The sequence below is a fragment of the Tursiops truncatus genome, chromosome 11, assembly GCF_011762595.2.
Source record: "Tursiops truncatus isolate mTurTru1 chromosome 11, mTurTru1.mat.Y, whole genome shotgun sequence".
In the NCBI taxonomy this organism is placed as follows: Eukaryota; Metazoa; Chordata; class Mammalia; order Artiodactyla; family Delphinidae; genus Tursiops; species Tursiops truncatus.
Window position 1 is genome coordinate 98622532 of NC_047044.1, and position 14417 is coordinate 98636948.

General features: G+C 52.2%; 1 protein-coding gene across 1 annotated transcript in view; it reads right to left on the minus strand.

Moving 5' to 3' along the window:
- PRMT8 (protein arginine methyltransferase 8) overlaps positions 1-14417 on the minus strand; it is an 80598-nt gene that overhangs the window by 30420 nt on the left and 35761 nt on the right. Inside the window, exons 4-5 of the mRNA XM_073789300.1 lie at positions 8101-8256; positions 5979-6042 (exon numbers count right to left, since the gene is read on the minus strand). Coding sequence (XP_073645401.1) covers positions 5979-6042; positions 8101-8256 — 220 coding nt within the window. The remainder of the gene's footprint in view (positions 1-5978; positions 6043-8100; positions 8257-14417) is intronic.

Genomic DNA, 14417 nt, shown 5'->3' on the forward strand with positions numbered 1-14417 from the left:
GGCAGAGGATAAGGGGGCTGAGACCAGAGCAAAGTGTGAGGGAAGCGGGGGTGTGCCGCCTGTGTCTGTGGGAGAAGGGCTGCCAGGTGAAGGGGCGTCCCCCTCATTCTCTGCGGTCCCCAGGCGACGACACAGAGCATGGGTCAGGCTGCAGGAAGGCAGGTTCCACCTCAGTGGAAGGAAGTGCTTCGAACAGTCACAGCCCCAGGCGGCTGTAGTGGGGTCCCCATCAGGGGAGTCATCCCAGGACTGGACGGCTGCAAGCACGGAGGGACGTCACAGGAACGGAGAATTCAAGCATCGTCTATAAGAGGCTCGGGGCGAGTGGCCAGGAATGAGCCAAGTGCAGAACTATAGGTCCTTCCTACATAAAGGTCCTTCCTTTATGTAAGAAGGGCCTACAGTTCATGCTGTGGTACGAGGCGCCTCACGTGTGTGACATCTATTCCCCCAGGAGCCCTGCAAGCTGTGCATGGAGGTGCCTCCTCCGTGGGGAGCCATGACGGAGCCCTTCCTGCGGCCTCTCTGCGCATCGTGCTCCTCTCAGGCCTCTCCGTCCATGGCATTGACGCTCCAGGGCAGAAGGAGAGACGTGTCTGTCCCTGAGCTCCTCTGTCACTTTTCACAAACGAATCCGCATCCTAAGCATCCCGGCAGCCCACTGGTCTCCTGGGCAGGGAAACAGAGGAAACGGGAGCTGTCGGTGCTGAAGTGCAAGAGGATAGTCCGGGCACGTGTGCGGGTCTCTCGGTGGCAGGAGCCACGTGAAGGCTGCACGTCCGCAGGTGGCTGCGTGGAGGTGTGCGTCTGCTGGGAACAAACCCATCCCGGGAGCCGGACGGAGGTGGAGAGGGAGGGAGATTGATTGCTTCTGGGTAGCAGGTATTTTATGTCCTGGGTTGTTATTTATGTCTCTACACCTACGCTCCCGAGACCCACACAATTGGCTGTTGCAGTGTTTCAAAAGCATTTCCATGGAAGCCAAGCTGTCCTCTTTCTAGTACACGTGCCAAGGCAGAGCGAGCTAGGGCCGAGGACAGCGCCCCGGGGGCCTCGCCAGCTCCACCCACCTGTTGCTACCCCCGGGGAAGAAGAAATAGAGGCGGCTTTGCCTTGAAAAGGCCCCCAGGACCGTGTGAGGAGTAGGACAGGCACGGGGCACGGGGGTGGCTATTCACCTGGGACAACACTTTGTCCCTCCTGGGCTGTCACCTCCTGGGCACAGGATCAAGTGTGAGCCATCAAACTACAGAGCAGGGAATGGTTCCCTCCGGGGGGCCATGAGGCGGGCTGAGCAAACCAGACGCCACTAGCACACGACAGGCCAGGGGGTATCTGAGGCCCCTCGGAGGGACCTGGCTGGCGGGGGGCGGGGGGGGCTGTGCGCAGAGGCAGCCTGGCTGCACCCACCGGAGCCTGAGCCCAGAGACGAGGTGGTCATACGGGGGGGCTGCCCAGCATGGGGGTCGGAGCCCAGCACAGGGTGGCAGGTGCATGGGCAGGAGGTGGTGACAGTGGGCGACTGTTTACACACGGGGGCTGACCCAGTATGTAAACACATTAAGAAGGATGACAGCCAGGGCTTCACTGTCAGAGGACGGAATCACATGGAAAAGGGGGAAAGATGAGAGGAAACCCCGAGGTGCTGAATTAGAAGCAGGGGTCTCACATGAAGGCGTCCTGGACAACGTGCATAGATGCGGAAACATGCATTACATCAATGCGTGTCCACGTACGTGACACCACAGACGTGAGCATGTGTGAGCACACACGCAAGTTCTTCCCACGGAGACAGTCTGGGAGCCTCGACACCCTAAAATCAATGCACACACCTAGCCCCGTGTCCTCATTTCTAAAAGCCATCGTCCACTGAGGGGATTCAAGACTCCGCAGAGAAATGGCTGATTCTAGAACAGAGACGTGGAAAGTACGAGATGGGCCTGGAACAGTTGTCCCACAAGATAAGGAAGCTCACGCGAAGTGAAGGGGTTACGTGGACAGGACATAGAGGCAGCTCCAGGTTGCTCCCAGGAACCAAGTCAGGGAGAATTTGAGCATCAGATGAAGTACTGACACCAACAGTGATGACCGATTGAATAAGACAGGCAATTAACGGGGAGGAAGGACGTATTTCCACGGTTCAAAGTACCTCTCCCAGAAAACCTTACTAATCACTAATGAACGGGGAGATGGCTGGCGGACATAACCCAGGCCAGGGATCCAGGCAGATGCTGTCGCAACAGGACACATCTACACTGCGGGGACGCCACCCAGGATGTCGTGAGGACGCAGCATCCCATCCGAGGCATCCCTCCAGGACGGGTGACCTGAATCCAGCCGTGAGGAGGTGTCCCACGTCTCCAAACTGAGTGACATCCCACAGAACACTGGCCTGTGGTTGTCAAGCATCAAGGCCACGAAGGTTAATGGGAGTCTGACAGTTCCGGCTTGAAGGAAACCAGGACAGGACAACAAAGTGCAGTGGGCGGGTCAGAGCCGAGTCCTCTTGCCGAGAAGGATGCTATTGCGTCAAAAGCCCACCTCAGATGGAGCCTGAGCACAAGACCATGACGGTGGTGGAAGCTGGCCTCCCGATTTGGATGGTTGCGCGTGGCTACGTAGGAAGTGCCCTTGTTTGTAGGAAACACGCACTAACACGCTTAGGGATGACAGGGCATCGTGTCAACAGCCTGCTCCAAGACTCAGAGGAAAAAACAGCTGTATTTGCCCCTTTTCTGTAAACTGGGATATTCCGAAGTTTTAAAGAAATAAGAGGAAAAGGAGGAAAGAGAAAAAGGAAGGGGAATAAAAACATTACAAGAGTTGGAGGCAGGGGAGGGCAGGAGGGACCTCGAGCTGTGAGCCAGAGGGGCCTCTGAGGATGCTGCCCCTCCCCTCCCGAAGGCCAGGGATTCCTCCCATTTGGGCGCCCGTCTCCACTCTGCTGTGGTGGCAGGGCCATCACCCTCTGCAGAGGACTGCGGTGAGCCAGGGAGGCTGGCCCACCAGACCCCAAAAGCTGGAAGCGAGAGAGACAGATACAGGGCAAGGGGGTTGGACAGACCCCCGAGGGCAGGAATCACTGTGCAGTGAAACAAGGGCAGAGGCAGGGGAGGGTCCAAATATTCTTTGGAGGCTCCTGGGGGCCCCCCGGGTTGAGACTCAGTAATTCGGAGAGGAATCTGGTCCCACAGGTACTTGCACACACCCTCCCGTCCTAAGAGGCTTGGACTTTCCCTTTCAGGATCGGCAGGCGCTCCCGGTGCTTCCTCGTCAAACTAAACACACTTTGGGAAAGAGCACAGGAACGGCAGCCGAGAGCAGAGGCTCTGCCCCACATCTCCTAACCTCAGTCTCCACACCTCTCAAGTGGGGAGAAACACTTGCCGTATTTCTCAGAGTTGGGGGAGGGAGGTCAGATGAAAACACGAGGACGCCAGGCTCCGTCTCCCTTGTAGAGAAAGAATTGGCCGGTTTTCTTTCTCCATCGTTCGTAGGCAAGTCGAGAGGAACCCTCTCTGTCCCTTCTGCCCGGGTCAAGGACTTTCCCAACGAGTGTGCAGAGACACCTTGCTCCCCCAAACAAGCGAGATTGGACACCAACCCGGAGGGCGGGGTGAGGGGATGTGAGCCACGTTTCCCCTACCCAGGCTGGAAGGACGCCTGGACTCTTCACGGCCCCCTCCACTTGCCCACCACCGCCCCTCACTCCCTCGTTCCCTCGTCCCCCAGCTTAGACTCCGTGGTCCATTACTGTGATCAACCACTGGCTCCTCCCTCCCTCCACTGTGTCCCCAGCGGCGCCCAGATCCAGCTGGCCCTCCCCTCCGCTCCGACCGGGGCTGCTGGACGTGGTTGGGAACAGCCGCACACCAGGGAGGTCGGGGCCCCTGCAGGTCTGTGTCCGCCCATCTCCAGCGGGTGCTGACCCTCCCCCGCACCAGCCCTCCCTCCCTCCCTCTGCAAGACCGTCCCATCACTTCTCATCTCCCTCCAAAACCCTCACACCCTCCCCTCCCCGTCTCCCGCGCCAGCGACGGCCTCTTTCTTCCTTGAGAAAATGGAAGCAACAAATCGGGGCTTCCCTCCAGCAGCCCACCTCCATCGGACCCACACTCCCCACGTCCCCTCTGTTACCGTGGCTAAGCTGTCCCTTCTCCAAGAAGAAGACCCACTCCTCCACCTGTGCTCTGGATCCCACCCCCTCTTACCTACTGAAAGTCCTTGCTTCTGAATTTACTTTTTCCCAAATCTGCAATTTTTTCTGTCTATCTACAGGACAGCGGGATTGTTCACATGTTTCCATATCTCCTATCCTTAAAAACCAACTCCCTTCCTTGGTCTCACCTCTCCCTGTCGCTACAGTTCCGTTTTTCTGTTCCCCCATCACAGCAAAAGGAGTTATTTATAGCCCTTCCTTCCCAGTCTCTCCTTAACCAACTTTACCTGGACTTCCATCCCCACCCTCCATCCAGTCTGTGCCTGTTAAGAACCCCAATATCCTCCATCGTCACAATCGTTCAACGGTCACGTCTCTGTTCTTATCTTACTTGATCCGTGGGCATCCACCTCCTTTACTCCTCTTTCCCGAAGGTCCATTGACCTCACTGACTGTGTCTTCTCTGCCTCTTGCGGTCTCTTCTCCTCTGCTTGACCGTCAAATGTTGAAATGTGCAGGAGCTCCATCTTTGGCCCATTTCTCTCCTGTATCTCTACATTATCCTTGAGGGAACTTGTTCTGGGGCTTTAAATAACATCTATACGCTGAAGACCCCCAAGCACAGAGCCTGACCCTCCCTGGAACTCCAGATTCATCTCTGAGTCTCACTCTACACGTCCACCTGCATCTCCCCAGGGATCGCAAACCCAACGCATGCTAAGGAAAACCCTTGATTTCTTCCTCCTATCACTCAACATTCCACCAGCCACTCTTACTCAAGCCAAAAAGCCAGCCCTGCTCCCGTCTTGTTTCTCTTGCCCCAGGCAGTCCGTCAGCGGGTTCTCTGGCCTCTATTTCCCAGCATCGCCCAAGAGGTCACTTTTTCCCACCTCCACGGCTGCCACCCTGGCCACACAAGAGGCCTAGCCGCCCCCCCCACCCCGGCCCCGGGGCTATGAAGTAGTTTCTACCCGCACACTGATGCCTACAGCCTATCCCAACCCATTCACCATAGAGAATGCTCCTCCGCTGCTTAAAATCCTTCAAAAAGTCTTCATCATCCTTAGGAGGAAAGTACGACCTTGTTTTCCTAGTTTATAAACTAGGAAATGAGTGATGTGGCCCCGCTCAGCACAGGGCCTGGGGACTAAATCCCATCCTGCTGACTGATGGGAGATACAGAAATTCTTCTGATCGGGGACGCTTGCGGGGGTGAGTGTGTTCAGGACGGGTCCCAGAGGGAGGGGCCGGGGATGTCACGAACACGTGGGAAGGGAGTGAGGAGAGGAAGGGAAGGGAACGCACATATCTTTATACTCAGACTCCAGCTGCAAGAAGGTCCCGCTCCCGAGGGCAACCTACTCGCCAAGACAGCCCCATCGGCGGCAGGGGCTGTGGCGTGAGAGGACTGCATCTCTCCAAAGGAAGAGCCTGGGGTCTCGGGGGACGCCACTAGGTGGGTGTCAAGAGAGGTGGGGCTAGGGTTCGTGGAGAGAGAAGAGGTGGAGGAATGGTTGCCATTTTGCAAAACTCAACAGATGCCTACAGCTGGGGGCCAGGCAGAGGGCTTGGAAATGAAGGCTGTAGCCTCAGGCTGGGCTCACTGGAGGCTGCGCTGGGACAGACGCGCCCTTGGCCGACCTGGCAGGGAATGCGACCCTCGGAGCCCCGTGGGCACAGTCCTGCTAACAGGGCCTCAGCTGGCCTCCACGTTTCCAAGGCCAAGCGCTCTTATGTCAGTCTCTGCCACCCAGACAAGAAAGTACAAGTCCCCTCACCCCCTTCCATCCACGGGAAAGCACGCAGAGGTAAGTCTTACTGTTGTCCAAGTGGTTGGCCTTAATGATCTTCTCTGAATAGTCAGAAATACTGGAGCATTCAATCTAGAAAGGACACAGAGCAAAGGAGAAAGAATCACCGTATGTCCAGGGCCAGTGTAACAGACGGAGGGGCAGAGGTCTGGAGGGGTGAGGTGGCCTGCCCACAGCTGCACGGCTACTTCGTGGCAGATGAAAACCTAACCCGCGGCCCTCCCGACTCACGGGCTCTTCCGCTGGTCTGCCTTTGCCCCACCTTGGAGGGCCCAGTCTCTGAGCTGGGAGATCTGGGAGGGGCTGGCAGGCCTCACTCTCCTGGCACAGTCACTGCCCTCCCGGGAGAGGAGGTGGGAGGCAGAGACCCCCAGAGTGGCTGTGAGCCTCCCTGAGGTCATCCTCCCACCCCCAGCCCTCCCTGGTTAAACGGCACGGTCCAGGGCCTCCGGGCGTCTTAAGATCCTTCCCTACCCCACGGGCAGACGCCTGTTAACTCTCATCCCTTCTGCAGCCTCCACCTTTGAAAGAACTGGTTCTTTTGAATCTAGAAGTCTTTCCAGGCTCCCCAGATCTCCTAAGCAAAGGGCCAAGGTACTTGAGAAATTCGCTGACCATGCGCTGAGAGCAGGACCTTGTGCGAACAGACCAAGCCCCAGCCTGGGGTTAGGAGGCCTGGGCCAGGCGGGGAGGCCAGGTTGCTGGAAACAGAGGGAACCCCGCACCTGGAAGAGAAGGACGGGCAGCCCTGCCTAGCCTGGCTCAGCCCTGGGCTCCCGTCCCATTCCGGAGCTGAGCTGGGGCCTCAGAGACACCCTGGGAGGGAGGGCGGGGCGTTACAGGGGGTGAACGTCCTGCCCTGAGGCTCTGTGAGCGCCTTGGAAGGGGAGTCGGTCCCTTGGCCAGAAGCCCCCATCCTGGAGGGGAGGCCCTGTGAAGGAAGGAAGGCTGGCCGGTGGGGAGGGACAGTACCGTGAAGGACTTGACCTTGGGCGTCCGGGCTGGACCCGTACCCTCAACACGCACCTCAGGTGAGTACATCATAGCTTTCCCGGTCAAGGCTACAACAGAGGTGTCTTGAGACAGGTCAGGGGTCCCAGAGACCCCCTCCAGCCAGGGCCCTGGACCTTCCGGGTCAGGCATGGAGGAGGATGCTGTTCCTGCCGGGGCTTAGGGACAGGCACTGATGGGGGGACACGGGGACTTGGAGGGCTCTAGTCAACCGGGAGCCAGGGGGGTCCCAGGACAGGCTGCGGGATGACCGAGCTAACGAAGCCCACTGAAAGCTCCCCGCCAGCCTCTGCGCTGGGCTGTCCTGTGCACGGGCTGCGTGTTGTTTGACTGCAGTGTGCCTTGAATTTTGATCAAGATGAATTCCCATTTTCCAGCCCTAGACCCACTGCATTTTTCAAATGTCAGTCGGAAGCTCAGAGCTCTTCTTTTTCAGTTTCTTCCCAGCTCCGGAGCCTCCCAGCCCCCCGTCCTCAGGCTGTGTGCAGCTGCACTGTGGGAGCCTTCCCAGAAGGTCCACCACGACCACCTCTAGCTGGAGAGGCAACAGCGGCCAGAACAGCAGAATTAAATCTACCAACTTGCCTTTAAAGAACAGAGAGAGAAGACCGTCTTGTTACCACCTAGGGCCCCGACTATACTAATAAATACTGAGCACTTGACTTACGCCAGGTGCGTTTCTAAGCACTGGGCTTACGTATAAAAATCACTCACTCCTCACAGTCACCCTGTGGGCGAGGGACTGGAATTATGCCCATTTTACAGATGGGGAAACCGAGGTACAGAAGAGAAGTGAATTGTCCAGATCACACTTCTCGGGAGTGGAATAGTGGAGATTCCAACCACAGCTCACAGGTGTAGCCACCCTGCCCTGCCACCACAGCCCACAGTAGGGCTAAGGACTCTAAGGTACTGATGACACCAAAATGGTTTCAGAAAAGTCAAAAGTCCCCCACAAATGTCAGCTACTCCGGGACAAGGCCAGGAGCAATGCCCAGGTGACAGGGAGCCCGGGAGCTTGCCCACCTCCTGAGAGCTATGTCTGACTTGCGTCTGGAGGGTGTGACCCCAGCAAGGAAGCGTCCCCGCAGAGGCCAGTGGAGGGAGTGGCATGCTCACCCCAAACACCTTCTTGGCCCCTGCTTTGGCAGCAAACATGGAGAGGATCCCAGTGCCGCTGCCCACGTCCAGTACGACCTTGTCCTTGAACACGTGCTTGTTGTGATACATGGAATTCCGGTAGGTGAGCGTCCGCACCTCGTCCTTCAGCATCTCCTGTATGGAAGGAAAGGTAGAGCTGATGTATTCAGGGCACCTGGGCGCACACCTGTCAGGTCATGGGCCCAGGGCTGTCCCGACGAATTCCTCAGGGACCTCAGTTCTGTCACGGGGCAGAGCCACGGAAGAGTAGCTGTGCCAGGGGCTCCCCACATCAGTACACACGACGTCCTAAAACTCTGCCCCTTACAAGGCGAAAGAGCGCCTTGTGCCATTAAAGGAGAAACTCACGTCCAGACCTGGGAAAGCTCCAACTTAACAAAAACCCAAAGAAAGGAGCAATACAAACACAGCATGAGAGATTTAAGTTAGACCTGAAGCAGAACTTTCTGCCATCGTGAGAGAATTGTCGTGAAACAGGTTATTAAAGGAGGCTGTGTGTGTGTGTGTGTGTGTGTGTGTGTGTGTGTGTACTTTTTCTATTTGCTTGGTTTTTTTTGTTTTGTTTTGTTTTGTTTTTTGTGGTACACGGGCCTCTCACTAGGTGGTGAACCCGAGGGGCTCCCAAACACGCGGCACCCACGCCACGTCAGCCTCAATGCCGGGGCTGGCAGCGCCTGTTCTGGCAGCCAGAGAGGAGGTGCAAGAGGTTGGTAAGAGGGAGGCGACAGCCGGGGTCTGCATCCTGGCTCTGATGCTGCCTGCCTGTGTGGCTTCAGGCAGGTTACTTATCCTCTCTGTGCCTCCCTTAAGGGGACTGCAGTGTCCACTTCAGAGTGTCATTAAGAGCATCACAGGAGGGGACTTCCCTGGTGGCACGGTGGTTAAGAATCCGCCTGCCGGTGCAGGGGACACAGGTTCGAGCCCTGGTCCGGGAAGATCCTACATGCCGCGAAGCAACTAGGCCCGTGCATCACAACTACTGAGCCTACGCTCTAGAGCCTGCAAGCCACAACTGCTGAGCCCACTCGCCACAACTACTGAAGTCTGCGTGCTAGAGCCCATGCTCTGCAACAAGAAAAGCCACTGCGATGAGAAGCCCGTGCACCGCAATGAAGAGTAGCCCCCGCTCGCCGCAACTAGAGAAAGCCCGCATGTAGCAACGAAGACCCAATGCAGCCAAAAATAAATAAATATTTTAAAAAAGCTATAAATTTCCCTCTAAAGATTGCTTTAACTGCATTCCACAAATTCTCATATGTTGTATGTCTTAGTCACTTCAGTTGCTATAACAAATTACCATAGAGTGGGTGACTTAAACGTGTATGTCTGGCAGTTCTGGAGAATGGGAAGTCCAAGATCAAGGCGCCAGCAGATCCAGTGTCTGGTGAGGACTTACTTCCTGGTTTGCCTTCTCCTTGTATCCTCACATGACGGAGAGCAGAGCAAGGAAGCAAGGCCTCTTATAAGGGCATTAACGCCATTCACAAAGGCTCCACCCTCATGACCTAATTACCTCCCCAAAGCCTCACCTTCTAACACCATCACATGGGGAGTTAGGATTTCAACACATGAGTCTTGGTGCAGGGGGTGGGGGGAGGGGCACACAAACATCAGCTCCATAGCTCTGTGCTTTCACTATCATTCAGTTGAGAATATTTTCTAATTTCTCTTGTGATTTCTGACCCTGTTCTCAGTTGTTGCCTGATTTCCAAATATTTGGAGATTTTCTAGATAACTTACTGTTTACTGGTTTCTAAATTAATTCCATTATGACCAAAAAAGCATGCTCTAATGATTTCAGTCTTTTGAAACTTAACTGAGATGTGTTTATGGGCCAGCATATGATCTATCTCAGTGAATGTTCCCATGTGCACTTAAAAAGAAAATGTATATTCTGTGCTCTGGGGATGCAATGTTGCATAAACGCCTACTATGCTGGGTTGTTTGATGGTGTTGTTCAGATTCTCTACATCCTTACTGTTTATTGTGTGTGTATCTGTTCTCTCAATCACCAAGAAAGAAGTGTTCAAAAATCTTCAACAGTGGGATGTATTTTTCTCCCTCTAGCTCTGGAGATGTTGCTTCATGTTTTTGAAGCTCTGTGCACACGTGTGTGATGGCTTTGTCATCAGTCACCTTACCAGGTGGAGCTATATTTCCCAGAATTGTCTTTCTACTATGTCTCTAGTCAAGGTGGTTCATGAGGGAGATTCCCACGAGATTCAGAAGATACCAAGGAAGCATTTTGTAGTTCACGTTTGTCACTGCTGATGGGTTGGTCCACCTTGTTGGCACGAAGCAGCAGCTGGGCTTACAATTGCTCTACCCTTGCCTTCAGCCTCTCTGACTCCTGAGCCAGGTGTGTGTGTGTTTAGCTCCAAGGTGAAACACTCCAGCCTCTATAGGATATGCTCCCCACCAAGGTCAAAGGCAATAGAATGGATGTGTGTCTCAGCCCGTCCTCATGGGGGTCAAGCTTGTGCTTATGAGTTGTAGCTACTCCTGATCTCCCCTTAGTTTGCATTCATAGTCCTTTCCTGGTTACCTACCCTGCAACCTACCTACTTCAAGCTTCAGCACCAGACATGGAGACAACAACCTTACACAATTGCTGAGCCAATTCCCTGCAATCCTGAACTGAACTTATACAGATGCTTCCATGGTTGAGCCCCGACCGATACAAAATTTCATACCAAGAATAGCTCCTATGGAGCAGAATCTAAGAATGGGTTCTCTGAATTGGTTCTGAGTTTTCTGGAATTGGTTTTCTGATCTGATTAGATTTAAAGGCACTAAGAAGTCTATTGCCATTGGTGAAGAGGGCACTGGTGAAATGGCAAAAGAGTTACTCAAGTTTTAGCCTTAGACACTGGTGTCAAAGTTCCTACAGAAGGCAAGACTCCGGATGACCAAGTATTTGCCACCTTAGAACATTTTAGTCAAAGTAAGGAATGTAATGGGGTGGATTTGTTGGTTTGGTCATTGCTAATTGTGCTAGAAAACTTAGAAAAAGAAAATGATGAGCTCAGGGATTTAAATTCCCAGCTCAAGGCCTTCATATAGCACCTGAAAACTTCTATGACTTCTGGGGAAAAAAAGAAAAGAAAAGGAAGAAAATAAAAGAAAGGAACAAAAACCTTATTTTCTTGCAGGGTCAAGATTTCTGAAAACCAAAGCCAAAGTCTAATCCTGCCTGAATTACAACACAAATTGAATTCCCATCCTTGCAAGGCCTCTTTTGTTAAAGTTGAGTCATCTGTTGGGAAAGAATAGTGTCCTGAAAATTGGAATAGGAATATACAGGCAGATTCTGATGAAGCTGGGACCTCAAGTCCCTAAATTACCGTATTCTCTGCTAGTAGAAACACCTTCTACCCGTGCCCAAGAAAGTTCATTTTCCTTTTCCTGAAGAGTCGTACTGGTGTCCTTTGAGGTCGTTGCTAGCCAGGTAATGTTAATACTGCTCAGGACCCATCCCCAAAAACCCTATAACTGGATTTGACTCCACGCAGACCCCAAAGAACAAGGCACAAAGAGTGATCCATGAGGAGGTGTGATACACACCAAAAGAACTGCATGATACTTCTAACATATAGATTGAAATATAGGGAATAGATGTGGGGATGTATAGTAAGGGTGAGGGATCAAGATGGAGGGAACATAAAGTTGGATTGAGCCAAGTCTATTGACATAGGTCCACTAAGCAGATTGTGGATTCACTGTTTTACCTCCAGGGTCTTGGAATGCCTCTAACAGTTGGCATGGTTGATTGACTGAAACATGGACCAAAAGTTAGTCTACACTAAATGAAGTGGAAACGCCAGAACTTCCTTGATCTGCTGAAGAGGAAGGCATCCAAAGACTTCAGGAGACTGGAATGTTAAAATCCATCTGTCACATGAGACTCGCTCAGCAATGCCAGAGAACAGACCTCTCACCGCAGCTGTGAGGAAGAAGTGTATGAGGGAAGTCCAGTAGCCTTGAAGAGCTCTGTGTGCCCTTCTCTATAGATCAGAGATTACACTGGGAACTGAGATTCCTAGTTGCCACGGGAACAATATCCAGCTAGGATCTTGGAGTATCGGGGACCAAATTGTAGTGTGTAATCGCCAAAGATGAGGTGGGCATGGCTACTGTAAAGGAGAGGAGAGCCAAAGCAGTACAGGGCAGTCAGGCTCACCAAGACCTACGGTGCTGGCCAGTTCATTAAAGTACCTCTAGGAAACAAACAGCGGAAAACACACTAAATTCTTACTTGATCTGTTTAAGCAGAAAAGTTATACGTCTCATGAATGGAAGTCAGGCTTGAATCACCGAAACAGGGAGTCATGGCCCCTCCGTGGATTCCCAGACCTGAGCCAATTTATAGATGTAGGAGCCCTTAAAGGAAGGGGAGGCCATGTCACATGAGGAGAAACCCTGTTATGTTGACAAAAATGTGTACTGTTAATCTTTCTCCAAGTCTTCCCCAAGATGACCTGCAGGCATTTACCAGCATGTGTGCATTGGAGAAAGGAAAATAAACAGATTTTTGAGGATAGTTGGACACTGGCTCTGAACTATTGGAACACTAGCTCCATGAGACCCATCAATCCAGGGGACTAATTCCAGGAAACCCACATCCACATCCAATTTGCCAATTTGGCCTGTGCAGAAGAGAGATGGAGCTTGGAGAATGGCTACGGATCATTGTAAAAGTGATCAAGTGCTGACCACAACCGCAGAGGCTGTTTCAGATGTGGACTCATTGTTTGAGCAAATCAATCCAGAGAGTTGCTGGGGTCTTGTTTGTTTGTTTTGTCAATTTTAGACATTTATCCTCTGTATTTCTTCAAACATTTTTTTCTGTCCCATTCTTTCTCTTCTCCTCTGGAATTCCAATTACTCACATGTTTTACCACTTAATTCTGTCCCCAAAGTCACTGAGGCTCTGTTCACTTGTCAATTTTTTTCTCTCTATTCTTCAGTTTCAATGATTTCTCTTTCCCTGTCCTCGTGGTCATAGATATTTTCTTCTGTGTGTCCTATCTGTGATTAATCCCATCCAGCGAATATTTGGTTTAGCTATTGCATTTTTCAGTTGTAGGACTTCAATTTCACCTATTATATCCATCTCCTCCTAGAAATTTTTTTAAATCGTATTTATTATAGTTATTTACAAATCTTTATTTAATCATTCCAACACCTGGGCTGTCTATAGATCTGTTTCTATTGACTGATTTTTCCCTTGACTATGAACCAAATTCTCTTGTTTCTTCACAGGTCTTATCATTTTTATTTTATGCCATAGATGGTGTCCAAGGATGAATAGTAGTGAAGTTAGTTTGTTGTTGTTCTTTTTCCAGGAGGGAATAGCCTTTCTTTTGTTAGGCAGCTAGAATCATGGGCTGGTCAGTTCAATCCAATCAGGGGCTGAGCAGGTTTAGGAGTTGAGTAGGTTGGGATGCAGGACTTTAATTCCTGTATCAGGGCCTGGGGCCCCACAGGGGCTAAAAACATTTGTGTTTGCTTTTCAGCCCAGCACCACCTCCTGTGTTGCCCCAAGGCTTGTGTCTTTGGTCATATTAGAAACTGAATAAGGTGAGGGTTTGGTTAAATTGAGTTCATGTCTGACTCTTAACTACTTCGAAAGTGAGCTCAGCCTCTCCCTCCAGAAGCTCTCTGGAACCAAACACTGCAAGACTGCTCGACATCAAAAGGACAAGGCCTCGGAACTGTGAGACCACAAGACTGCAAGATGGTATCCCTAGAACCAGGCACAGGGCACGGTGTGAAATTGGTGCTCTGTAAGACAGAGCCCAACTCCTGCACACGAATCATAGCTCCAAAGTTTTTGAGCTCTCCGGCCAGCCCAGAACATCATTTAGCATTCCGGTTCTCAATCTCTTCATCTGGAGAATGGGGTAAAAAGAGAAGCTATTTCATAGGGCTGTTGTCATGACTCAATAGGTAGAGTTAGTGTTACAAAAGTGCTAGCTCTTGCTCTTTGTGAAAACTGTGACCTTTTCATCTCTGTGAAGAAATTGTTGAGGGTGAGTAAGGAACGGAGGCAGAATAATGACAAAGGTTCAGAAATCTCTCAATCATACTCGTCGTTCAAAGTTCTCACTGCCTTTCCTGATGGAATGAGGTTGGCCCAGTATCTCTGCAGGTCCTGTTGCTGCTAAAAGGGATCCCCCCAAGGGGCCCCCTTTAATTCATTATCTTTCATCACTTCTTCGGCCCCCCTTTCCCTTCTTTATGGCTCCAGTCCACAGGAGTTCGTTCCGAAGGCA